General features: G+C 40.5%; 2 protein-coding genes and 1 pseudogene across 6 annotated transcripts; all 3 read right to left on the bottom strand.

Annotated features, from left to right (window-relative positions):
- Nucleotides 1-463: 463 nt before the first annotated feature.
- LOC111968224 (interferon-induced protein with tetratricopeptide repeats 1-like) lies at nucleotides 464-2,219 on the bottom strand (annotated as a pseudogene).
- A 7,087-nt stretch (nucleotides 2,220-9,306) lies between these two features.
- Nucleotides 9,307-13,239, bottom strand: LOC111967761 (interferon-induced protein with tetratricopeptide repeats 5). 4 transcript variants are annotated; one of them, XM_023993100.2, is made up of 2 exons: nucleotides 13,174-13,239; nucleotides 9,307-11,034 (listed from the first exon to the last, which is right to left on the bottom strand). In XM_023993100.2, exon 2 carries the CDS (start codon nucleotides 11,013-11,015, stop codon nucleotides 9,609-9,611), a length of 1,407 nt encoding a protein of 468 aa, XP_023848868.1. In that variant the 5' UTR covers nucleotides 11,016-11,034; nucleotides 13,174-13,239; the 3' UTR covers nucleotides 9,307-9,608. The 4 variants fall into 4 exon arrangements, with proteins under 4 accessions (XP_023848868.1, XP_023848865.1, XP_023848867.1 ...); XM_023993097.1 differs by lacking the exon at nucleotides 13,174-13,239 and adding an exon at nucleotides 12,931-13,128; XM_023993099.1 differs by lacking the exon at nucleotides 13,174-13,239 and adding an exon at nucleotides 12,154-12,403.
- A 240-nt stretch (nucleotides 13,240-13,479) lies between these two features.
- On the bottom strand, nucleotides 13,480-22,141 carry LOC111967763 (interferon-induced protein with tetratricopeptide repeats 5-like). 2 transcript variants are annotated; one of them, XM_023993102.2, is made up of 2 exons: nucleotides 22,056-22,141; nucleotides 13,480-15,271 (listed from the first exon to the last, which is right to left on the bottom strand). In XM_023993102.2, exons 1-2 carry the CDS (start codon nucleotides 22,058-22,060, stop codon nucleotides 13,924-13,926), a joined length of 1,353 nt encoding a protein of 450 aa, XP_023848870.1. In that variant the 5' UTR covers nucleotides 22,061-22,141; the 3' UTR covers nucleotides 13,480-13,923. The 2 variants fall into 2 exon arrangements, with proteins under 2 accessions (XP_023848870.1, XP_023848871.1); XM_023993103.2 differs by lacking the exon at nucleotides 22,056-22,141 and adding an exon at nucleotides 20,968-21,330.
- Nucleotides 22,142-26,426: the final 4,285 nt, after the last annotated feature.

The following is a 26,426-nucleotide window of genomic DNA, read 5'->3' on the forward strand; positions in this document are numbered from 1 at the left end:
ATTGTGCAGTCTGGTTTCCTTAATATAAGGAATTTTTAATGATTCGTACTTTCACTTTTGATACTTAAGTATATTTTAGCAACGACATTTACTTTTGATACTTAAGTATATTTAAAAGCTAATACTTTTAGATTTTTACTCAAGTAGTATTTTACTGGGTGTCTTTCACTTTTACTTGAGTCATTTTCTATTAAGGTATCTTTACTTTTACTCAAGTATGAGAATTGAGTACTTTTCCCACCACTGTATACGATGTTGTTCATTCCTTTTGTGTGATTATTCGGATGAAAACCATTGAAGGCTGAAGCTTTTATTTTTGAACCTTGCTTAATAAAACCAATATTTTGTTATGGTGTGCAAGTGTTGCGCATTTTCCTTTTCAATAAATACATTGGCTAGAATATATTTTTTTAAGCTATTATAAAACATATCATTCTCCACCCAGGGAGAATTTAAACTATGTCTAATAAAGTTGATGATATTTGTCATTCTCCATATCATACACCACAGCCATATCATACCACTCTATGGCCTGCTGTTTCTCCCCGTTATTTTATACACAACCCCCAGAATACCACAGGCCTTTTCATCTGTGGGGTCTTTGGAGAAAGGCTTCTCTGCGATCATCTTCAGTTTCTGGATACATCTCTTCTCTTCAGCAGTGTCCTTCTGCAGCTCCAAACCTTCTTTGTAGTGCTTGATGGCCAGAGGTTCACATTTGCTGTGATACTGGTGGAACTGGCCGTAGTACAGGTTGACCACTTGCAGAATGTCAGTCTTGTCTAAGACTTTCTTGAACAGTTCCTCTGCCTTGGCGGTGTCTTTATCCTCTCCGTAGTAAGGAGGACTTCAGTAAAGTAGACATCTTCAGATGATAAATGCACTTACGGAGTAGCTGCTGGATCTCGGCACCCTTTCCATGAAAGCTTCCACTCTAGCATAGTACGATATTTTTCCTTTTGTAGCAGAAAGCCAATTGAGGATGTATTATGGCAGACTGGCTTGTACGCTTTAGTGCTCTATTCAACAGATCAATGGACTTGCCAACGTGCTCCTGTTGGTCGGAGAAACCTCCCTACATATCGTGTCACATGCATGCAGTCTTGGGACATCTCCAGAGCTTTCTCCACTAGCTCCTCTGTCTCCCCAAATATTTTATAGGCAGCCAGTTTCAGGCCCAGTAGGACCACCAGGACTGCATCTTGTGGGTTGATATTTAGGGCGCGTCTCAGCTGTTTGATAGCTGGTGAGTCAAAATTAGAGCGCTCTTGCTCTGCATAGCCTGCATTTTACTCACTCTCCTCAGGCTCCAGCTCCAGAGCTTTGTTAAAGCACACTACAGCTTTGTCATAGTTGTTATAGGAGAACTTGAGGTAGGTCCAGCCTTTCTCGCCGATAGACCTCAGGGTACAAGACAGCTGTGGAACCAGTTGGAAACTTCTCCTTGATCTTCAGTTCTCTAAGTAGCTCTGGCACTTGATGTAATCACCCACATGGTAATATAACCAGGGGAGGTCTCCATAGGTGACACTGAGATGTTTCTCACAGTTCTCCCCATAGAGCTCTCTTGTGAGCTCTTCAGCCTTTAACAAATTAGCCACGGCCTCCTCTGGGTAACCCTTCAGGTATTTGATGTTGGCAAGAAAGCTGAATGACCCTGCAACCCCTGCCACTTTCCTTAGAGTTAAAAAAAAAATGAACCTCTGACTCCTCTGAGTTGCTCGCTATGCAGTCTATACTTCAAAATTAAAATTCTTAAACCCTTTACCTTGTACCTATGTTTATCCTCTGTTGTTGCGTGCCTTTATTTGCTGAAATCTATACCTTTCAATAAAATGCTAATCAAAAAAGGTCTACAACCACTGTTTCCTTGTTGAGATTCAATTGGCACATGCAGCAATGAGGAAAGTTGGTGGGTGTTTTCTATTAACATTTTAAACAAAGAAAGGCACCCTACAACAGAGGTACATGGTAAGGGTTTAAGAATGTACTTTTTTAAAGTATCGACTGCATAGTGACTCAAGTAAATAAAAAATAAAAAATTGTCTGCAAGCATCTTCACTTTGGAAGATATGCAGCATTCAAACCAACTAGGAATTCCGGAATCTCCCACTTCAGTGCATTCAAAACAGCTGGGATCTCTGGAAAATAAATTAGCTCCAACTGGGGGAAAAAAAGAAAAAGATTTGAACGGTCATCCAACTCAAACTTTACGACATGAAGATCACTGAAGTGATAATTTCACCTTGTATTTTTCGAAGTTCCCAGTTGTTTTGAACGTGGCATTAGTCCAACAATTGTGGTGCATTCAAGACAACTGAAAAAAAGTCAAATCATGACGTCAGTGATTCTCAGGTTGGAAAGTCGGAGCTCTAGAAAGATACCAGAATTGCCGACTTGGAAATCTGAGTTGGACGACCAATTCAATACTATTTTCCCCAGTTGCTTATAGTAGCCTAATGCAACGTTCACATGCTAGTCGGAACTATGAAATTCAGAAATGTCCGACTTGCTAATTGGTTGAACGAGGCATGTGTAGAACTACCACCAGTTAGCAAGTCGAAAGTTAAGCGTTTCCTAGTTACCACTACCAGGTTTGTGGCATTAATGTTGTTTCTTCTCAGCCAGTGAACAATTACCTCACGTAGAGTGACGAGTAACGTGCGCGTCCCCAGAGATATACATTATAACTGGAATAGTGTTTTGCACAATTTGGTCCTCAAAGCCTTGTTTACTGAGGACATGCTTTTAACTGTTTTCAAAGTAAATACCTATAGCCTTACTAGCTGTTCCATGCAGAAAATATAATTAAGGCTTCCTCCAAACTCCCACACAGATTGATATCTTTGTTTGTCACAGCGCCAAACAGGCTTTTTTCCTTGTTCCAACTGCTGATTGCCCCTTTAAGACAAGAGATTCGTGATCTCTCACTTTGACTTTAATTCTGATGCAAGCTTTAATTTATTAATGGCTTTGAAGAATTCCCAGGAAAGTTGCATCGTACATACAATACCTGTTAGGCGGAGCATCACAGGGGAACCCAAGAGCAGACTCAGACCAGGAAACAGGGATGAATGAACCAAGATATTTATTGTAACACAGGGAGAGATGGAGTGCAGATCCGTGGAAGCTCATATAAGTTGTAGGAAACCAGATGTGGAGGCTGAGGTTGGAGTGAGCTGGGTTGGGACAGAGTAAACGGGTCCAGAGGGGAATCCAAGGGAGTGATGGTGAGCTGAATCCAGAACAGGTTGGCAGGGTGGTGAGATGTGGAACAGGAAACAGGAACCAGAGTCAGAGCAGCAAAACTGCAGTGAGAGGATAAACAGCGTGAGGCAAGGGAAACAGTCACAACAGGATACAGGATCTTAAATGATAACAAATAGTTAGACGCATGACTGACTGAACGGCGAATACGATCTGGCAGAGTGGAAGTGGTAGGACTGAGCATTTGTAGAGGTCTTGATTATGGAACGGGTTGCAGCTGGTGGGGATCCGCTCTGACTCCAGCACACCTGTCTCCAATCACACAATCACACACAAAGGGAGAGGGAGAGAGAGAGTGTACTGGGGGAGTGGCTGCAGGTCAAGGAGACACCGGATGAACACAAGAGGGCGTAGCAGGAGCAGATGTGATAGTACCCAAGTGGGAACATTTTCAGCCAGTTGGCTATATGCATATCCCATCCGTTTTTTCACACGCAATTCTTAAATTAGGACCATGACTTCTATGACTTCACTTTTTCTGAAGATTTTCATTGAATGATGTCAGCCATGATAATATCTGTCTTCAAAAGCTGATAGTCAGCACTACAATTTCACTGTCACCAGAGACATGACCTATCCCCTTATATGTAGTCAACTCACTACACTTGTTAATATCTGTAATGAAGAATGTTTTATTTCGTTAAGGAATATATATTTTAAAAGTGAACAACTTCAAAATATTTTTGTTTCTTATTGTTCATTTTCGACTAAGTGGAAGGGAAACTCCGAGGGAGTTTGATGACTCGTTGCTGTCCCCAGTCCACCTGGCCGTGCTGCTGCTCCAGTTTCAACTGTTCTGCCTGCGGCTATGGAACCCTGACCTGTTCACCGGACGTGCTACCTGTCCCAGACCTGCTGTTTTCAACTCTCTAGAGACAGCAGGAGTGGTAGAGATACTCTTAATGATCGGCTATGAAAAGCCAACTGACATTTACTACTGAGGTGCTGACTTGCTACACCCTCGACAACTACTGTGATTATTATTATTTGACCATGCTGGTCATTTATGAACATTTGAACATCTTGGCCATGTTCTGTTATAATCTCCACCCGGCACAGCCAGAAGAGGACTGGCCACGCCTGGTTCCTCTCTAGGTTTCTTCCTAGGTTTTGGCCTTTCTAGGGAGTTTTTCCTAGCCACCGTGCTTCTACACCTGCATTGCTTGCTGTTTGGGGTTTTAGGCTGGGTTTCTGTTCAGCACTTTGAGATATCAGCTGATGTAAGAAGGGCTATATAAATAAATTTGATTTGATTTGATTCAGCATAATAGGTTGGAAACTTTGTCCTTTGTTACCATGCAGAGCTCAAACAAACATTTCTGATACCTTTGCTATGGTAATAGTTCTTAATGAATACTGTCCAGAGCAGGTCCATAACGTCTTAACCAGAGATAAGGCTATAGTGGTAAAACAAGAATAATAATAATCAGCAACCCTTGATGGGTCATAGCATAAAACATCATCAATATCCAGGCCAATACTACAGGATTTTACTTTATGGGGAGTTTTTGAGTCAGTGTCCTTTACGAGGCTGATGTAAGTTGTCACTAACACCATCTATGTAATGTTGGTATTCGGATTTATCCATTTTGTATATTGCCTGTTTTCTACAGTTGAAACCATACCAAACACAACATATCATACTAAATGGAGTGTCTCTTTAGCACATAACGATATTATTATCATTTTTAGGACCTGGAAAAGGTTGTACCACAGATTATTTTCAGGAGAAACTGTGGTTACATACATAGGTAGAAATGGGTGAGTTGTGTGTGTATGCAGTGTGTTTGTGGGCGCTAAAAAGCAGGGGCAAAACAAACAAATGGCCATCGATCTAACAATCTAATACACTTGTTCAAACAGGCGTGACTGCGCCCTCACGTTTATCAATCTAATGATCGAATGACTCGCAGACGCACGCACACACACACACGTTTCCACCTGGTAATTTCAGACTATAGGCATTAACTCTTATAACGGCTATGGTGCATTATGAGCGCAAACAAAATACTTTTTTGGCACTGTCACTGAATGCAAAGACAACTGTGATCTGAGTCCCTGTCCGTCTGCCCTCAGAATTTGCTTCGACGTTCTGCTGCGTAGCCTAGGCGAACACCTTGCAAAAAATCTGTGCATAATGAGAACTATTAACGACTTTATCCATGGTCCTTTACTAACGGTGGTATTTCCCCCTTATGGTAACTATCCTTCTAACAACTAGGCTAGTAGGCTAAGTGAGCACACCCAATAAAACAAATTATTTGGGGATCCTGGAGCCCGGGGCTATGCGTGTGTATGTCCCATGTCAAACTGTTCTCCAAATTCGCTACAACAACGCTATTTTACAGCACATTATAAACCTATAGCGCCCACTAGATTGAGTACCCTAATCTGTAAATGTATCGTATATTACAGTGGGAGAGTTAAATTATAGGACTATCCAATGGCTGCGGGAGGAATGAACAATGAAACAGGGGTTTTACGCAAGTGTCTGTGGGAGGAGAGGACCACTCCTGCATGTGCAAACCAGCTAATCTGAGGTGCTATTTAAACATATTCATGGTTGCATTCACCCTTTCTTGAAATATTATTGATCTAAATATAGCTCTATTAGATAGTGATGATAGGCTATATAGGCTATAAAGAAACAATCACTAATCTGACATGACTTGGTTGGTAGCCTAACGTAATATCTAATTTCACTATCCATCTATCGGTCTTCAAGGATGGGAGGAATGAAGGATGCATAGGTTATCCCAAAACATGGGCATCTTCTCCGTTCTACAGGCTATTTGTCTGAGTTATACCGTTTAGGCTACAGCTTGTTCACTTTACAGAGGCTAGTAGCTAAACCTGTTGGCTGTTAGATTAAAATAGTGGAACGTAAAATTACTGTCTCAGACGGGGCTTTATCCAAACCCCTGCCACCTTGCTCTGTGGCAAGGTCCATGACAGGGTTGAGGGGCCGCGCTTGGGTCCAGCAGGACGCGCAATCCTTCTCCGCGCAATCTGTAACCTACACTGAAAAGATAATACCATAGGCCTATGAGGCTACTTCATTGGAATTATAGCGTACATAAACACCATGCCATTACGTACGAACTTGTTAGTTAACCTTTCGTTTAGACATATAGGCTGCTGGCCTGTTACTCTCTGACATATGCAATGCACGGTGTTAGCAGACGCAGGGGATTGAGGATAAATAACATTGTTGCGAAATCGAAGGGCATCATGTCTGCACCCAACTCCATGTTTCTTCGCAGACTGACATGTCAACATGGCGGTTAGAATGATATTGCTTAATGGATACGGTGTGTGTTTGAACGAGTTATTAGATCATTGGATTGATAAACGTGAGTGTGCAGTGACGCCTGTTTGATCGAGTGTGATAGACAGCAGAACGTTTTTTTGTTATATATTTTTTAGAGGGTAGATCAGCATTAATATTGCAGATAGATTGTGGCTTCTATCAATGTAATAGTCTTTATCATTTCCAATCCCCCGTATATCTTTTTTGGTAAATATATATTTGTTTATATATTTTCCTTTATTATTTTCCTCTAACACCAGTATATTTTACATTAATTGTCTGTGAGTGTGCAGTGACGCCTGTTTGATCGCGTGTATTAGATCATTAGATTGATGGCCATTTGTTTGTTTTGCCCCTACTTTTTACCGCCCACGAACACACACAACCGACCCGTCTCTACATGTGTATGTAACCACACGGACTTGGATGAAATACCTCTTCCAAGTCCGTGTGGTTCCTCCTGAAAATACCCAATTTGTGGCACACCCTCTACCAGGTCCTTATACTTATAATAATATGGCTATTATGTGCTACAAGTGCAAGGATTTCGTTGTTACTAAAGCAAATTCTAAAGTCTAGTTTCACCAGTCATCTAACTCAGGCATTTTAACCGTGGCGCGAAGCAACCAGGAGCCAGGGATGCATTAATCATTAATAACCGAAACTCCTACTTTAATCTTGAAACTGCGACTTTATTCTCAAAATGTCGACTTCATTCTCGAAATATTCCCACTTTATTCTCGAAATATTGTCACTTTATTCACGGCATTTAAATTTGACTTTATAAAAAGAAAATCTACTTTATTCTCGAAATCTTGACTTTATTGTCAAAGTATTCTAAGTTTTTAAAGTACTACCTGTGCAAAACAATGTATCAGAGTACTTCCATCCATCAGAATGTATTAATTTGTGTTTTTCACTTGGCACGAATACTCTTCTTAGGCTATGCTTTCATTTTTTCTGAACATTTTATTTTCATATTATTGTTTTTGTTATATTTAGTCCCACCCTTCAGCTTCACTCAACCCCTCCCATCTATCTCTGAACACCATCCAGTTTTGATTTCTATTAGTCATATATTTTTCAACTGTGCTGTGATGTTTCCCAAAAGACTTGTACCTTTATATTCTCATAGTTTCTACAGATTGTGAATTAAAGATCAAATGTTTTGCTAAAAGTATTATTATATTATTGATTGATTGACTATGACTTTTGAAATCACCCAGCAGTGCTAATTGCAGAGTTAGATCCTGGTAAATGTTGTAATTCTTTAGCCATTCTTGAACCTGCGACCAAAAACAAGCTACATATGGGCAGTACCAAAACAAGTGATCTAATGATTCTCTCTTCACAGCACATTCTGCAGAGCTGGGATGGTTGTATCCCCCATATATATATAACATTCTATTGGGAGCAAGAATTGTATATAAAAATTTGTTTATTTGTATTTTACCCCCTTTTTCAATCTTGTCTCATCACTGCAACAGGCCCAGGAGAGGCGAAGGTCGAGCCATGCGTCCTCTGAAACATTACCCACCAAACCGTGCTTCTTGACACCCACCCGCTTAACCCAGAATCCAGCTGTGCCAATGTGTCACTGTTCAACTGATGACTGAGGTCAGCCTGCAGGCACCCAGCCCGCCACAAGGAGTCACTAGAGCACAATGAGCCAAGTAAAGCACACCTGGCCAAACACTCCCGTAACCCGGACAACGCTGTGCGAATTATGCACCGCCCTATGGAACTCCTGGTCGTGGCCGGTTGTGACACAGCCTGGGATCAAACCCGGGTCTGTAGTGATGCCTCAAGCACTGCAATGCAGTGCCTTAGACCGCTGCGCCACTCGGGAGGCCATACAAATCTAAGTTGAATCCGGTGTTTTGTGTATCAGTTCATAAACCATCGAATCGGTACATTGAAAATCTCTTCCTAACTTTGCAATTTTACTGTCACATGAGCCATAGCCTAACTAACCCTTTATATGAAGCCTACTCACTACAATTGTTAAATACCCAGTGCAGTAGAAACATGATTTTCCTGTGATTTATATATATTTCCACACAATGAGGTTGGAATAGTACTGTGAAATTGTGAAAATTAGTGTAAGACCTGTTTGGAAAGACTGCCTGAAATGCCTGTTTTGGTGGGAGTTTTGGCCTTCCATGGTGACATCACCATGCGGTAAATTAGTTAGTAGACCAATAAGAAAGAGCTCCAAACCTCTCTGCTAATAACAGATCATTTTCAGTTTTCCCCTCCCCACTCAAACCACTCCCAGACAGTCCTAGCAAAATTCTTTCTTGAGAAATTGCTCTTTGCTATGAAGCAATTTTAGTTTATTTTTGACCATTTTAATTGAAAACAATCACAGTAAGGTACATAAATGTTACCCAGAAATGAAATGAAAAAAAACTGACAAAAACAGCTGCATTGGACCTTAAATATCTGAAATTAAATTACTTTTAATTTTGTTATGGAATTATTCTTAAACAATGTAAAAATAAGTACATTTCTTATTGTTCCCTGTTATGTAAGTGGTAGGTAGACTCACTGTCTGTCAAACTTCGAGTGAGTCCCTCCAAACTTCAATCAAAGTGCAAGCATGGAGATTCTTAGAGGGAACAACAGGAAACGTATATATCTGACGTGGTTCCCCTTTATTACGCAATGTTGGCTTTAGGAACTAAGTAGAAAAAAACATTGCAATTTTACAAGAACAAAAGATAATCAAGACTTTGGTACTGTGTTTTATTACCTCTTCAGAATGTTAATGTCAGGTCAAGCAACAGTTTAACAGTCAATGAAGATATCTAATCATCTACGCTATAGGGGACACATCCAAAGACATTAAAAAAAAATCTCACAAAAGTAATAGAATCTTACTCAAATTTTCTTTGCAATTTCTTACACTAAATCAAACTTAAGAGGCATACATGCAACTTGAAGTAAATGTTACTCCACGATTAAAACCATTAAAATGCTTGTAGCAGTATTCTTATGTAAGCCATGCGTTGTGTTACAATAAAATATATCATTTGAGTTTCATTCCTTTGCCTAGGGCATCTGTAAGGTCATCTGTGTCTGGAGAGTGCACATTGACTCTCCTTGGCTCCTCTTTGTCTTCAGTGGCGAGGAACGCCAAAATCTCAGAGGCCTCGCCAACTCTCCTCTTGTTAGTCTGGCACCTCTCTGCTATCTGCTTAAGCTTCTTCCCAGCCTCCTTCCTGTCCCAACTCTCATTCTGTATCTGGTAGGCCTTTTTGAATTGTGTCACAGCCCTGCCCTCATCTTTCTTCTTGTGGAACAGAAACAGGCCGAAGCTGGTGTAGCAGTGCTGCTTGTCAGAGTCATTGAGGGATTCATCTTTCACCAGGTTGATGAAGATCTTCATCGCCTCTTCCAGCTGGTAGTTGTTCCCGTAGGCCTCAGCCAGGTTCACCCTGGCGTGAATGTTGGAGGGCTTCAGCTCCACGGCTCTGGAGAAGTGACGGATGCAGACCTCCACCTTTGCTTTTATCTGGCCCCCACTGACTCGTCCCCCTTTCCTCTTCTGCTCGAACATCTGACTGAGCTGCTGTTTGTGACACAGGCCAATTTGGTGATGGAGGAAGTGGGAGTTTGGAGACAGCTCCAGAGCTTTCCCCAAAATGTGTAGGGACTCATTGACGGAGCCCTCGTATCTGAAAAACTTTGCCACGTAACGCATGACGTGAGGCACATCAGGAGACAGTCTGAGGGCTTCTGTGATGAGTTTCATGGACTCTTGTTTATTTTTGTTCTGAAGCTTCAGGGCTAGGAGGACCATAACCTCAGAGTTATCAGGCTCCAATGATAAGGCTTTCCTTAGCTGAGTGGTAGCTTCACTTTCCTCAGACCTCACTTTGTTATCCCTAACCATGCCCTCCAACCTGTACAGGACCATGGCATAGCCCACATTGAAAGAAGCATTGTTTGGCTCCCCCTCTAGAGCTTTCTGAAAGCTTTCTTTTACCCTTTTATAAAAGAATGCCCCAAGCCTGATAAGGCTCCAACCTTTCTCACCATGTATTGAAGGTAAGCTGCCTTGAATCTTTGAGGCCATTGGAATACCCTTATTGATGTTTTCCAGCTTCCCAAGGTAGGCATCCACCTCATCCATGTTCCCTAAGTGATAGTGAACCCATGCATAGTTAGCATAGGTCACCAGTAACCCTGTCTCATACTGCCTGTCCTTCATTGCACTCTCAGCCTTGTGGAGATACTCAAGAGCACTAACATTATTTTCCTCCAGGTGGCTCAGGAACGCTAGTAAGTTGAAATACGTGACATGGTATTTTGAAGGGCAGAACTTCATGATTCGATCCAGGAGCTTTTCAGGGATGCTGTCCAGGTCCTTAATGTGAGCCTTCTTTATGCCCCATGTGAAGTGACAGTCAAGTGCTTTCAGCTTGACTTCCATATCTGCTTTGACCGAGGCACTGTGAGAAAGGCAAAAATACCATTATTAACACCCAGCATTTTAACTGTTGTTGTCACTTCTGCCTCCCAAGGTGTCGGACCATAAAGCTGAGGGTCACATAATCACAATTGTACCCAAGGTCGTCAGGTTGATCAACACCCTCTCCCCTGAGACCTGACCTACACTGTCTGCCTATTCTATCCTTTCACCCACTTACACAAATGCCTAGCTCCCTTTACTGCCCAAACATTAATATTACACTATCGAAGTTGCTTTGTGTGAGTATAAAGTATAACCTATTTTCTTCTTAATGTTTTTTTTCTGTATGTTGTGGTAATTATATTAATCCTTTTTCATGTGTAGTCCACCTGTCAACTGTCACCTTTAATTTCCAGTAATAATTGTCCCTCTGGATAAATAAAATGTAAATTGAATTAAACTGAAGCAGCACACCACACGGATTATTACTGTGTTATGTCAAGTCGATTATACAAATTATAGTTATTATTAACAATACGAAATTACACTAATGGTAGTATACGCTAAATAAATCATGATTTCAAAGACAAATATCACAGGTGATGCCAAAGTGTGCCTTCAATTCATTGATGAAATACAATAAAAATGTTACATATTGTAACGTTGGAGAGCGTTGGACTAGTAATCGAAAGGTTGCAAGTTCGAATCCCCGAGTTGACAAGGTACAAATCTGTCGTTCTGCCCCTGAACAAGGCAGTTAACCCACTGTTCCTAGGCCGTCATTGAAAATAAGAATTTGTTCTTAACTGACCTGCCTATAAAGCTAAAATAAATAAATAAAAGACCTGCTCCCTGCTGTTTCATTAATATATATTTTATATCGCAACAATGGAGATCCTGTCTAATTTTCGGAGTAAAATTCTTACCTCATCTTGTTGAATGCAGCGAGTTGTTTTTTGCACAAGTACGCGGACGTAGCCTACGTAGCCTACATAGCCGAACGTACTCACTCCCTGGCAATACATTCTGCAACTTGCAAAAGACAGGAAAGCGAAACTGATGCGTAGCTGTATTGCCAAAGTCTCCATTCCGGCAATACGCCATTTATGAACCTTTTGCACTGTAGCATACAAAATATTGTGGTATATAGCCTACTGACCTGCGATCATCATGTTACAAACGTTTCTAAACCGTGAATAGAAAAGCAGTGCTCTCAACACCGTATTCAGTAAGAATGCCTCCATGAAGAGAATTCCTGTGCTGCAATGATTGACCACGTACTGGCGCTGTGTACTATATAAAGGAGGAAAGGAGAAGGCCATATAAGGGGAAGGCCATATAAGGGGTAGAGAGGAGATGCTTGTAGAAATATAATTTTCCAGCGAGTAAATATTCAAATCGTTTTTTCAACACTAATGACTCTACAATCACTCGTTGTGTTTGAACAATGCTTATTTTCATTATGAATAACCAACTTCAGAAATTAGAGTAACACTATCTGCCTCCTCTCTATCCTTTCACACCACTTACACGAATGCTTTACACGAATGTCCTATTTTCGTGCTGTTTTTTTTCTTCATATATGTCGTGGTAATTATATTAATCATTTTTCGTGTGTAGTCCACCTGTCAACTGGCACCTTTAATTTCCAGCAATAATTGTCACTCTGGATAAATAAAATGTAAATTGAACTGAAGCAGCACCCCACACGGATTATTACTGTGTTATGTCAAATCGATTATACAAATTATAGTTATTAACAATACGAAATTACACTAATGGTAGTATACGCTAAATAAATCATGATTTCAAAGAGAAATATCAGAGGTGATGCCAAAATGTGCCTTCAATTCATTGATGAAATACAATAAAAATGTAATATATATTTATATCGCACCAAGAGATCCTGTCTAATATTCGGAGGTAAAATTCTTACCTCATTTTGTTGAATTACAGCGAGTTGTTTTTTGTATTGCACCAGTACGCGGACGTAGCCTACAGTGCCGAAACAACCCACTCCCTGGCAATATATAGGCCTTCTGCAATTCGCAAAAGACAGGAAACCGAAACTGATGCGTAGCTGTATTGCCAAAGTTTCCATTCTGACAAGTGACAACAGGTAATTTATTAACATTTTGCACTGTAGCCTAACAAAGATGGTGGTATATAGTCTACTGACCTGCGATCATCACGTGACAAAAGTTTTCAAACCGTGAATAGAAAAGCAGTGCTATCAACAATTTACTCAAACCTGCATGAAGATAATTCCTGTGATGCAATGATTGACCACGTACTGGCGCTGTGTACTATATAAAGGGGAAAGGAGAAGGTCATAAAAGGGGTAGAGAGGAGATGATTGTAGAAATATTATTTTCCAGCGAGTATATATTCAAATTGTTTTTTCAACACTAGCGACTCTACAATCACTCGTTGTTTTTGAACAATGCTTATTTACATGATGAATAACCAAATTTGGAAATTAGAATAACACTTACAAGTCTTTTTTTTATTGCAAGATGTATCATGCAGCCATATGGTACAATTGTACAACACTACATGTGACACTACATGACACATCTTAAGACATAGAAACATATGTTTTCCAAAAGTAATACATTTGAACTGAMATTTTCTTTGCAACTTTTAAATAAAATAAAAAGAAGCGTACAGCCAGAGATGCGTACTCCCAACTTGAATTTCACCATTAAAAACATGAAAATGCATCCAGCATTTAACTGCACTGTTGGTTAAGGGCTTGTAAGTAAGCATTTCACGGTAAAGTCTATACTTGATGTATTCGGCACGTGACAAATAAAGTTTGATTTGAGCAGTGTTTCAATGTAAGCCATGCATTGTGTTATAGCTACGTATATCATTTGAATTTCATTCCTTTGCCAAAATAATCTGTCAGGATGTCTGTGTCCTCAGACTACCTCTCCTGTTTGAGGAACGACAAAATCTCAGAGGCCTCGCCAACTCTCTTCTCGTTAGCCTGCCACCTCTCTGCGATCTGATTCAGCCTCTTCCCAGCCTGCTTCCTGTACCAACTCTTAATTGGAATCTGGTAGGCATTTTTGAACTGTGTCACAGCGCCATCCCCGTCTATCTTCCTGTAGTAAAGAAACGTGCCGAAGCCGGTGTAGAAGAGCTGCCTGTCTGAGTCACTGAGGGATTTGTCCTCTAAAAGGACAGTGAATATCTTCATTGCCTCTTCCAGCTGGTAGTTGTTCCCATAGGCCTCTGCCAGGTTCACCCTGGCGTGGATGTTGGAGGGCTTCAGATCCACGGCTCTGGAGAAGTGACGGATACAGACCAACACTTTTGCTTTTATCTGGCCCACTTTCACATCTCCCCCTTCCCTCTTCTGCTCGAACATCTGGATGAGCTGCTGTTTGTGACACAGGCCAATTTGGTGATGGAGGAAGTGGGAGTTTGGAGACAGTTCCAGAGCTTTCCCCAAAACCTGTAGGCACTCATTGATGGAGCCCTCATTTTTGAAATATTTGGCCACATAACGCAGTACATGAGGCACGTCAGGTGACAGCCTGAGGGCCTCTTTGGTGAGTTTCAAGGACTCACTTTTGTTTTCTTGATTTTTTTGAAGTTTCAGAGCTAGGATGACCATAAGTTCAGAGTTATCAGGCTCCAAGGATAAGGCCTTCCTTAGCTGGTTGGCAGCTGCAGTCATCACTGAACTCACTCTCTTATTCTTGACCATGCCCTCCAACCTGTACAGGACCAGGGCATAGCCCATATTGAAAGAAGCATTGTCTGGTTCCCCCTCAAGAGCGTTCTGGAAGCTCTCTTTTACCCTCTTATAAAATAATCCCCCAAACCTGATAAGACTCCAACCTTTCTCACCATGTACGGAAGGTAAGCTGCCTTGAATAATTAAGGCACTTGGAATTCCCTCATTGATGATTTCCAGCTTTCCAATGTAGGCATCCACATCATCAAGGTTTCCTGAGTGATAGTGAACCCATGCAAAGTTAGCATAGGTCACCAGTAACTCTGTATCATCCTGTCTGTCCTTCAATGCACTCTCAGCCTTGTGGAGATACTCAAGAGCACTAACATTATTTTCCTCCAGGTGGCTCAGGAACGCTAGTAAGTTGAAATATGTGGCATGGTATTTCGGCGTGGTAAACCTCATGATGCGATCCAGGAGCTTTTCAGGGAGGCTGTCCAGGTCCTTAATGTGAGCCTTCCTTATGCCCCATGTGAAGTGACACTCAAGTGCTTTCAGTTTGACTTCCATATCTGCTTTGACCGAGGCACTGTGAGAAAGGCAAAAATACCATTATTACCATTTTAACTACAATGAGCCAGACAAACTTCTCCTGTCGAGGAGAGCCCACGCACTTCACCAATGTTTCAGCAGATCAAGTATGCAGACATTCCCTGATGGCCTGTCAGTTGAATTCTATAGGCAGTTTTGGGAGTTACTAGAAGACCCTATTTTTATCATGTTTCAACATTGCATTGAAAATGATGAAATGGTCTCCACTATGAAACAGGGCCTTATTTCACTGATTCCGAAGCCTGATAAGACCCTTCTCTCATTGACAATTGGAGACCAATTACGTTATTAAATATTGATTACAAATTGATTGCTATGGATTATGCCAATAGATTAAAGAAAGGAATAGATACAATTATAAATGCGACTCGAACAGGATTTACGAAGGGCCGTCACATAAACTCCAACATTCGTTTAGCCCTTTTAGATTATTCAGATGCAATTGACTCAGATGCTGTTGTTTTATTTTTGGACTTCTGTAAAGCCTTTGACACAATTGAACAAGAATTTCTCTTTCGGTCTCTTAAACTTTTTAACAATGTTTTTTCTGATAACAACTAGTTCATTGCATCCGCTGTGGAGCCCCGTTTCATAATATTACCATATGTCCCAGCTGCTTGCCGTAGTTTTGAAGTAGTCACGAAAAAACAGGCCTGCCTTTAGGGCATTTTTCACCCTTGTTCTACGTCACAATCCCCACTTTGCTATTGTTGGCAATGAGACCTGCCCACGTTGCTGGTAGTTAAAAATGTAAATAACAAAAAATGACTCATGGAACTCTGAGGTTGTCCCATTGTTTCCTATAGGGAAATATAGGCATGTCTGTCTATTTTCCCAAATATCTCGCAATGTGTATATTCCGATTTTTTTCAAGTTGGACACCATTTTAATCAGGATAATCTACCGAGGTAAAATTGGTTTTATATTCACATATTCGGACATTCATCAGTCATTCAACAGACATTCGTCAAAAGCCATTTAAAAATGTAAAAATCAATAACTAATTCACCGTTTGTCACAGAAACATCAAACTATGTATGATTCATTCTATAAATGTCTAGCATACTTTTATAACTTTTGTTTTGAGTAAAAATTCCAGTTTTTATTTGATAGAGGGCATGTAGGTCATCTAGAGGGTGTGTGTTCAAAGTTCTAACGAGTCTGTTATACCCTATTAGAAGGGGCCTGACGGAAAATTCTGCATCTGAAGTCATATTAAATTAGATTACAGGAAAAAACTACGGAATGAAGTGGTCAGGCCTGACTAACGAAGAAGACCGATGGATGGATCTAGAGGACCAAGACAACCAAGAGGATCAGCATGGACATTCTACAGTGGAGATGAGGAAAACTAAAAGTGAACCATAACATGCGCTACCATTCAAAAGTTTGGGGTCACTTAGAAATGTCCTTGTTTTTGAAAGAAAAGCACATTTTTATGTCCATTAAAATAACAGTGTAGACATTGTTACAGGCTCAAAATGGCCCAAAACAAAACTTTCTTCTGAACATCATCAGTCTATTCTTGTTCTGAGAAAAGAAGGATATTCTATGTGAGCTTGTAATTGAACCCACAATTGCTGATGCTTCACATACTCAACTAGTCTAAAGAAGGATAGTTTTATTGCTGCTTTAATCAGCACAACAGTTTTCAGCTGTGCTAACATAATTGCAAAGGGGTTTTCTAATGATCAATTAGCCTTTTAAAATGATAAACTTGGATTAGCTAACACAACGTGCCATTGGAACACAGGAGGGATGGTTGCTGATAATGGGTCTCTGTATTCCTATGTAGATATTCCATTAAAAATCAGCCGTTTCCAGCTGCAATAGTCATTTACAACATTAACAATGTCTACACTGTATTTCTGATCAATTTGATGTTATTTTAATGGACAATGTTTTTTGCTTTAATTTCAAAAACAAGGACATTTCTAAGTGACCCTACACTTTTGAACGGTAGTGTACGTATATACTGTATGTGTGTGTGTATATATATATATATATATTAGCATGGGTATTGAAAGATACCAGATGGTGGATAACAAAAAAAAGTACTAATATAAGAAGTGGACGGTACATGTTTTGTTTTTGGGCTAAATGTATACATTGTGATTTGCCTCTGAACTGTATGTGAACCCCTCTGCAATCTACTGGCACTAACCATTAAAAACTAGGACTTCAACCAGGCTGTCCCTATGCTATTTGCTCTCTTTCTCTCTTAAACTGCTAGCACAAAGCTACGTGAAAATTTGTTTTTTCACAAAAGATCATGGAAAAAATATCAACTGTCCCACAATCAGCTCTACATAATTCAGCAGGGAGGTGTGCAACTACCACACTTTATACCATTATTACCAGTGGAGAAATTACGTCACCTACATAGGTATTACCATATCCCTTTCAATTCACATTCCTTGCAGAAATAACTATTTGCAAACCTTTTAAACATCCCGAAAGACTTAGAAGGGTATTTATACTTTAAAGACATATTTTATGTGAATTATGTGGATGAAAGAATTCTGCAGTGTTTTAAAGTCCTAGTTTCTATTGTTTTTCTCTACCTCCAACTCTATATATCCAAGTGAGCCTATGAGGACCTTGGGGATCAGATTTACCATTATACCATTGAATCAAACGTATAACAGACAGACACTGCTCAAAATGAGTTATTTGTGATATCTACACTCAGTGTCGCACTTTTATAGGTTCACCATCCTATTCATGAAAATAAATTACTCCTACAGTACATACAGTGGGGAGAACAAGTATTTGATACACTGCCGATTTTGCAGGTTTTCCTACTTACAAAGCATGTAGAGGTCTGTATTTCTATCATGGGTACACTTCAACTATGAGAGACGGAATCTAAACAAAAATCCAGAAAATCACATTGTATGATTTTTAAGTAATTAATTTGCATTTTATTGCATGACATAAGTATTTGATACATCAGAAAAGCAGATCTTAATATTTGGTACAGAAACCTTTGTTTGCATTACAGAGATCATACGTTTCCTGTAGTTCTTGACCAGGTTTGCAACACACTGCAGCAGGGTTTTGGCCCACTCCTCCATACAGATCTTCTCCAGATCCTTCAGGTTTCGGGGCTGTCGCTGGGCAATACGGACTTTCAGCTCCCTCCAAAGATTTTCTATTGGTTCAGGTCTGGAGACTGGCTAGGCAACTCCAGGACCTTGAGATGCTTCTTACGGCGCCACTCCTTAGTTGCCCTGGCTGTGTGTTTCGGGTCGTTGTCATGCTGGAAGACCCAGCCACGACCCATCTTCAATGCTCTTACTGAGGGAAGGAGGTTGTTGGCCAAGATCTCGCGATAACTGGCCCCATCCATCCCCCTCAATACGGTGCAGTCATCCTGTACCCTTTGCAGAAAGCATCCCCAAAGAATGATGTTTCCACCTCCATGCTTCACGGTTGGGATGGTGTTCTTGGGGTTGTACTCATCCTTCTTCTTCCTCCAAACACGGCGAGTGGAGTTTAGACCAAAAAGCTCTATTTTTGTCTCATCAGACCACACAACCTTCTCCCATTCTCCTCTGGATCATCCAGATGGTCATTGGCAAACTTCAGACGGGCCTGGACATGCGCTGGTTTGAGCAGGTGGACCTTGCGTGCGCTGCAGGATTTTAATCCATGACGGTGTAGTGTGTTACTAATGGTTTTCTTTGAGACTGGTGGTCCCAGCTCTCTTCAGGTCATTGACCAGGTCCTGCCGTGTAGGTCTGGGCTGATAACTCAACCTTCCTCATGATCATTGATGCCCACGAGGTGAGATCTTGCATGGAGCCCCAGACCGAGGGTGATTGACCGTCATCTTGAACTTCTTCCATTTTCTAATAATTGCGCCAACAAGTTGTTGCCTTCTCACCAAGCTGCTTGCCTATTGTCCTGTAGCCCATCCCAGCCTGTTGCATGTCTACAATTTTATCCCTGATGTCCTTATACAGCTCTCTGGTCTTGGCCATTGTGGAGAGGTTGAGTCTGTTGATTGAGTGTGTGGACAGGTGTCTTTTATACAGGTAACAAGTTCAAACAGGTGCAGTTAATACAGGTAATGAGTGGAGAACAGGAGGGCTTCTTAAAGAAAACTAACAGGTCTGTGAGGAGCCGGAATTCTTACTGGTTGGTAGGTGATCAAATACTTATGTCATGCAATAAAATGCAAATTAATTACTTAAAATCATAAATGTGATTTTCTGGATTTTTGTACCTATGATAAAAATTACAGACCTCTACATGCTTTGTAAGTAGGAAAACCTGCAAAATCGGCAGTGTATCAAATACTTGTTCTCCCCACTGTACACCAAGTCCCATGGTCATGGCTTGCTAGACACTAAAGCATGCAGAGAAGTATTCAGGTATTCTGTTACTGTTTGTTTGAACTTTAGAATGTGCAAAATGACAGCACAGTCTGTGATGGTCTTCTGTAACTTAGAAAAGTTCCAAAACGTGTACTGACTGTAATAAACTCCAACTGGACTTAAAAACTTGAACAGTCTATCTCCTTTTCCAGTTTCATCAACAGTTTTGAATTCACGCTGTTCCAGATGCAAAGGGGTTGTACCTAATAAAGTGACCACGGTATCTATAAACTTTCCAGAATGTGTTCTGGGAATAGCCGGGGTATTAAACATTTGGCTGTAAGTGTTGAACATTTGAATCTATTACCCCAGGAGATGGTACCATTCAGCTTGTCTGGGGATGACAAAGAAGGACTTCAACAAAGCCAAAATAGAAAATGATTGGAAGGGGCCTCTTTGCTGTTAAATTAGAGACGTATAAATAAATGACTGTTGTGCCTTGTAACTACTTTAAAATGTGGAACTGTTGCACTAAAAATGCAAACATTGATTTGACATACAATTTAAGATTGTAAACATTGTACAACTTTATGTAAACATTGTCTAACTTCATATAGAACACATTTCACTTGAAATGAACATTTATTTAAAGTTATTGCAAATAAATGAATATTTTCACTTTTTTCTGTGACAATCACTGAATTAGTTATTTCTTTCTTTATCTTTAAATGCAATATTTGAGATTTTATGTATTCCTATCAAATCAAAACTGGAATTTCTACTCAAAGCAAAGGTTGTAAAGGTATACTAGACATTTATAGAATACATCATACCTAGTTTGATGTTTGTCATAATCAGTGAAACGTTATTGATTTATATAGCTTTAAATGGCATTTTAAATATGTTATGTATTTCTATCAAGTCAACTGGAATTTTTATTCAAAACAAAGGTTGTAAAAGTATGCTAGACATTTATAGAATAAATCATACCTAGTTTGATGCTTCTGTGACAAACGGTGAATTAGTTATTGATTTATACCGCCTTAAATGGCATTATATAGATTTGATCTATTTATATCAAATCAAAACAGGAATATAAAACCAACTTTACCTAGGTGTATAACCTCTTTCTAATTACATACGGTTGGGCAGCGTACTCTGCTGCCATGATCGCTAGACCAGAAATAGTAAAATGTTGTCATTTTCCCCCTACTTCCTCGTTATGCAGACATAAGGACACTTGGCACTATCGAGGTGCGGATGTTTACTTTCTACACGAGTTGTTATTTTTCAGTTTTGTCCTAAGAACAGGTTGTAGGGGTAAAATAAAAAGGGATACATTTTTTGGTACCATTTAGGCGAAATTGAATTCTAAGCGTCACTCCAGTCCGAAGAGGCTCGGCGAACGTTCGATTCCAGTCATTTGCTCTGGGCTCGAGCTAGTGTTCCAGCTCAGCCATAGTTATTTTGCAATTTTTCAGCCTATCTGTATATCGTGTTGTCGTTTCTACTGTAGCATGAAGTATGTATGTATGAAGCATAATGTATTTACAGTCTTATTCACGTTTTCAAGTACTAGTAACAAATAATGCATTCCGATTATTGCATATATTGTAATGGACACCTATGATGTGTGTAAAATACTTTTTTGAAGGTTGTACTGATTATAATGAGCTAATGCTAAGCTATTTGCTAGCTGTGTGTGGCGCCATGTTCGTTGACATTAGACAATGCATTCTGGATGTCACGTGAACGTCTGTCAGACGAAAGATGTTATAATGAGGCGAAGGAATGGTTTACTCGTCATTCGGGTAAACTTCCGTAAGTGAATGAAGGGAAGTAAATTATGGTAAACGACACACCCCCTTCAACATGCGTATTGCAAACAGACCAAACTCATCTTGTCTCCTCTTATTATCTTTGGTTGACGCGAAAAACAAACAAGGCGGCGCGCACGAACTACCCATCATCGGATTATTTTTGATTTCTAGAAAGTGTTTTACTCAATTATTTCGATCAATTTTGAGCTCACCCGTGATATGATTAACTATAAATATTAATTGCTATTAGCTAATTCACATGGTGTTTTTTGTCAGCCGAGAGTTATCTAAATATTAGCTATTGTGTTTGTCAACGAACTAATTGTGTTTGTAAACTAGCTAATGTAAACGACATTTTCCGGTTTGGATGACTGTGTTATGCGGTCATTACTTCTGTGAATGTCTGAATATTGCATCCAAAAATAAACTTGTCACATTCAGGACAGGTATTATTAGCAATACGAAATTACACAAATTGTAGTATACGCTAAATAAATCATGATTTCAACGAGAAATATCACAGGTGATGCCAAATTGTGCCTTCAATTAATTGATTAAATACAATAACAATGTAACATATATTTATATCCCACATAGAGATCCTGTCTAATATTCTCACCTCATCTTGTTGAATACAATTGTGTTTTGTAACGCCCAAGTACGTGGAATAGGCTACACAGCCAACACGTACTCAACCAACACGTACTCACTCGCTGGCTATATATAGACCTGGGGCCTGTTGCACAAAACTAGGATAAGGGATTAAGCCAGGATATCTTGGTGATCCTGGCTCAATTGATCCGTAATCCGGTTGCACTAAAGATGGATAGGGGGCAGGAGGATATGTTATAGTATAAATTACCATGGAGATTTATTCTGTGGAGCTAGCCTGCTCCAGACCAGGCTAAATTCCAGGATCTATTTAATCTCATCCCTAATGTCAGTCAGCAGTCACCACAAATGGAAACCAATAGTTATTTCACTGCTCACTATACATTGTTATCACATATAACTAGACCCACTGTTATTATTTAAACGTTTGTGATCATTAATTTCAATGATTTTGGATAAAAAATGATTTTTAGATGATGTTGCTATCATTAGATAATTTACAGTTTCCCATAGACTATAAGGCTATATATAAAATGATAGAATATTAGGGCCACAGAGGGGAAAAAAAACACAAGTCATAATATTGTAACCAGTTGTTTTAAAGGAGGACAGTTGTTAAAATGACAGATGTGGGGCATTTCGTGATATTGTACTTCAGTATGGTTTCATAAAACAAAGACTGCTGATGTGCCAGAATATTAAGTATCACATTGTCATAAGTATCAAAACTGTAAAAACAATATGTAGCTTTTCTGCAGAAAGAACCAGCCTCATAAATTTATGACTTTATCCTTTTTCTTCAGTGTGGCCCTAGTACTCTGTCATATAAACATTCCATTGAATATAAAAACACAATGTGTAACATTATGTTCCTTTATTGAATAAGGACAAAACAAAGCAGGTAACCATCAGCTCCTTTCGAAACTGAAGTCACAGTGACTCTACAAGATGGAAAGCACAGAATCCAAGCATTTATACAAAATGATACATACACATTCAAAGGTCTGTATATAACACACCCTGCATGTCTGCACACTAAAATAAATGCAGGACAAATCCATACACATCAACTGAACAGACAAATGAATGGATGCAGTAGCCTCCCTGCCCCCTTGTATTACACACAGTATACCGCACAAACATCATAAGAGGCCAAATTCGTCAAAAACGAACCACAAAAAACCCAAATTCCTCTGCCACCGCAGGACATATTTAACCAAAATTGAAAGCACACATACTAACTAAAATAATTCAACACATATTGGTCTCAGCAGCCGACCACTGTCGTCATCAGGGAAGATTGCGGATTGTCCCAGTCCATGGCTGGTGGCACTCTAGGGGCCTCTCCTCCTCAGGCAGGCCACATTGGTGGAGGACAGCACAAGCCAGTAATATCACATGCCCTAACAGGGCTGACCCTTAATTTGTGAAGCGCAGTGAAAGCGTGCCTTCAGGAGGCCAAGGTCATTTCAACTCTGGCCCTGTCCTGGCATGGGCATGGTTGTAGGCCTGCTGTGCTTCCTGGGGGTCTGTGGAAAGGTGTCAGGAGAAAAGTCTGGCAGCCATACCTGTCTCCCAGCAACACACCAGAGAATTCACCTGTCAACACAAAATCTCATCATTCCTACCTCATAAACACAGTGTATTCTTGACACAGGCCATGATGGTTATAAATAGGGTTGTGTGGCTTACCTTGTGATAGGCACTGATAGATTTCAGAGGCCCGAGATTCTGGAGTCATGGACTGAGCCAGCGCATTTTTGCCACAACATTGCTGATCACACAGTCAGCTTGCAGACCATCTGAAAATCATAAGATGAGGAATATTACACCAATCAATTGCACATCACTGGCAATGCAGAGTGTTCGTCAATGGACAATATCAAAAAGTTATGTTCACCTGAACATTAATGCTGTGAAAGGATTTCCTATTCACAAAATCGGCCTCATGGGCACCTGAGGGGGCTTTTTATCCTTATGTGTGTGCAGTCCACTGCCAAATGACATTGGGGAAACCTGTCACACAAAGTAATGAGTATCCTACTAGTGGTTAACAGTTGTCCTGTAATTTGTAGATCCTCTTTCCTGCAATCCTATAGAACTCCTCTTTGATGTCCAGAGAGTTTCTGTGGCCAGGGAAGGAGATGAAGACATCTGCTAATGCTTTGATAGCCAGACACACCACTCCTTATTGTGCGGCAAATTGTGGCCTTGTTCAGCTGTTCTGCATCCCCACTGAGTAAGGGAAGGCTCCACTAGCAAAAAAGCGCAAGGCCACACAAAACCATTTGCTCCACACTCAGTGCATGGCTCCGTGCAGTGCGGTGCTTAATCCTGGGACCCAGTATCTGCATAGATACCTGATGCCATCTGCAGAAAACCTGTATCTTTCATATGATGGTCATCAGGGAAGGCCAGTGGTCCAACCGGTCCCTGAAGACCCTTTCTTCGCGCTGAAGGCTCTCCTCAGCACAAGTGCTTCTTCATCCACCACATCTCGCACGAATGGGCATGCCATTGTCAGAGCGAAAGGAACACACAATTTTGGGCCTTCATATAGGCTAGTGGCCACACCTGGTGCTGGGGGGGTGGGCAAAAGAGGGCGACTGCCTTATAACGATGACTTGGTTGTACTGATTGCTGGGAAAATAAAAAAAACCTTGAAAGATGCCACCGTCCTGTGTGCTCACAATAAAGAGCTCATATGTCATGGCCACTTGACTTTAACGAGAATATACCTAATTTTTATTTTGAGCTGTGTCATCTTCTTGGAAGCTGGGGGAGGAAAGAAAAATAATGATTAATACATTTGTGTTACAGTTAGCATACAGTGTACATTGAAGGCATATCTCACCTCCCTTCTCAAGTTTTTTTATTTCAAGGTCCAGTTTCCTAATTGTCCTCTTTTTTTTTTGACTCCAGTGCAAGATTTTCCATTCTTTTTCTTCTTGTACTGAATGTCTATGTCTGCCAGTTCTATTTGCGCCGGAGGTGGTTGCCATACAACTTTCTGATAGCTTGTGAGCTCTGTGAACACAATACAATTAGCGCAGCTGGAATTTGGCAGGATGTGGTGTCTTTTTATTATACGCACTATGTTGCCAGCTGGTTTTCCCACTGTATAGCATCTGGTCCTGTAAAAGAAATTAGATTTTTTGATTTTGATGAGGACTCCTCACCATTGTAGGAGTAAATAGTACTTTCACAGTCTTACATGATACCTCATGCCTTCTGGAATCCAGAGAGATGGTTCCTCCTCATCATCGTCTCCATCATGTGCTGTTGCTGCTGCACTGGGGCTTCACCCTATCACATTTAATCGGATTCATATTGAAGCTAGTAGACAAGACATGCCAGGCCTACAGTATTGCCTTTGATGGAGTCTCACTGGTCAGCATCGTCTGGGTGCCTTGTGCTGGTGCTATAACGGAACACAGTGCTGCCAGACACTGCAAGGCAATAGGTAAACCAAAGTCAGAACGTCCAAATTGATTCAATATGAATGTGGTTGTATCCCATGTAGAGATGGAAGGACATACCTTGAATGAAGCGGGTGGCATCTTGGGAGGAACCTATGCTCGTCTCTTTCCCCAGGGATCCCCTCTAAGACGGGCCTGCCTTTATTTAGCTCCAAGGCCATGTCCCTCTGCTGGGGTAAGGTCAGCCTTTGGTGACCCACCACCCGTGCCTTGTCTGTGGTATTCTTTTTCACTGCTAAAACAGTACAGACATGTGTGAGCAGGCACCTTCTGGGTCACAATATATGCTTGTGCTTTGTTAAATATTAGTCAGGGACCATACCATTCCTGCAGAATGTTCTTGTATTTGATTTTGACCTGCTGCCATGTCCGTTTTGGCCCGTTCATGTTTATCTACACACACACACACACACACACACACATTTAATGGAGTCACACTGCAAAAATTACTTGGTATTTTTGTCTTGTTTCAGTAAAAATTCAAAAATTTATCATAGCTTTATACAGTGTGATGGAGTTTTACACACAATTTCACTCATATCTGCAGTGCATTTCAATTAATAAAATTTAACCGTTTCATAATTACAGTACAACTGCTTTTTGGAGATGTGAATTAAATATTTTGAATTGTAATTGTGATGTTTCAGCGGAGCGGTGAGTGTGTAATTGTGCACTACTTAGCATTCAGGCGGTCTGCTAATACTTGTGCCACGCTTTTTCTCTTTGCTTTATCACTGGTGGGGTGTTGCCTTTCTTCCTTAACTTATATCTTTTACCTCCTCGTATGCCTCCATGAGGATTTGTGCTTCCGACGGGGAAAAGTACGCGGCTCTAGTTGCCATGGTAAATCAGTTAATCTGTGATCTGTGGCGGGGTCTATTTGAGTGAGCCGTGAGCGC

Source organism: Salvelinus sp. IW2-2015, linkage group LG8 (assembly GCF_002910315.2).
Source record: "Salvelinus sp. IW2-2015 linkage group LG8, ASM291031v2, whole genome shotgun sequence".
In the NCBI taxonomy this organism is placed as follows: Eukaryota; Metazoa; Chordata; class Actinopteri; order Salmoniformes; family Salmonidae; genus Salvelinus; species Salvelinus sp. IW2-2015.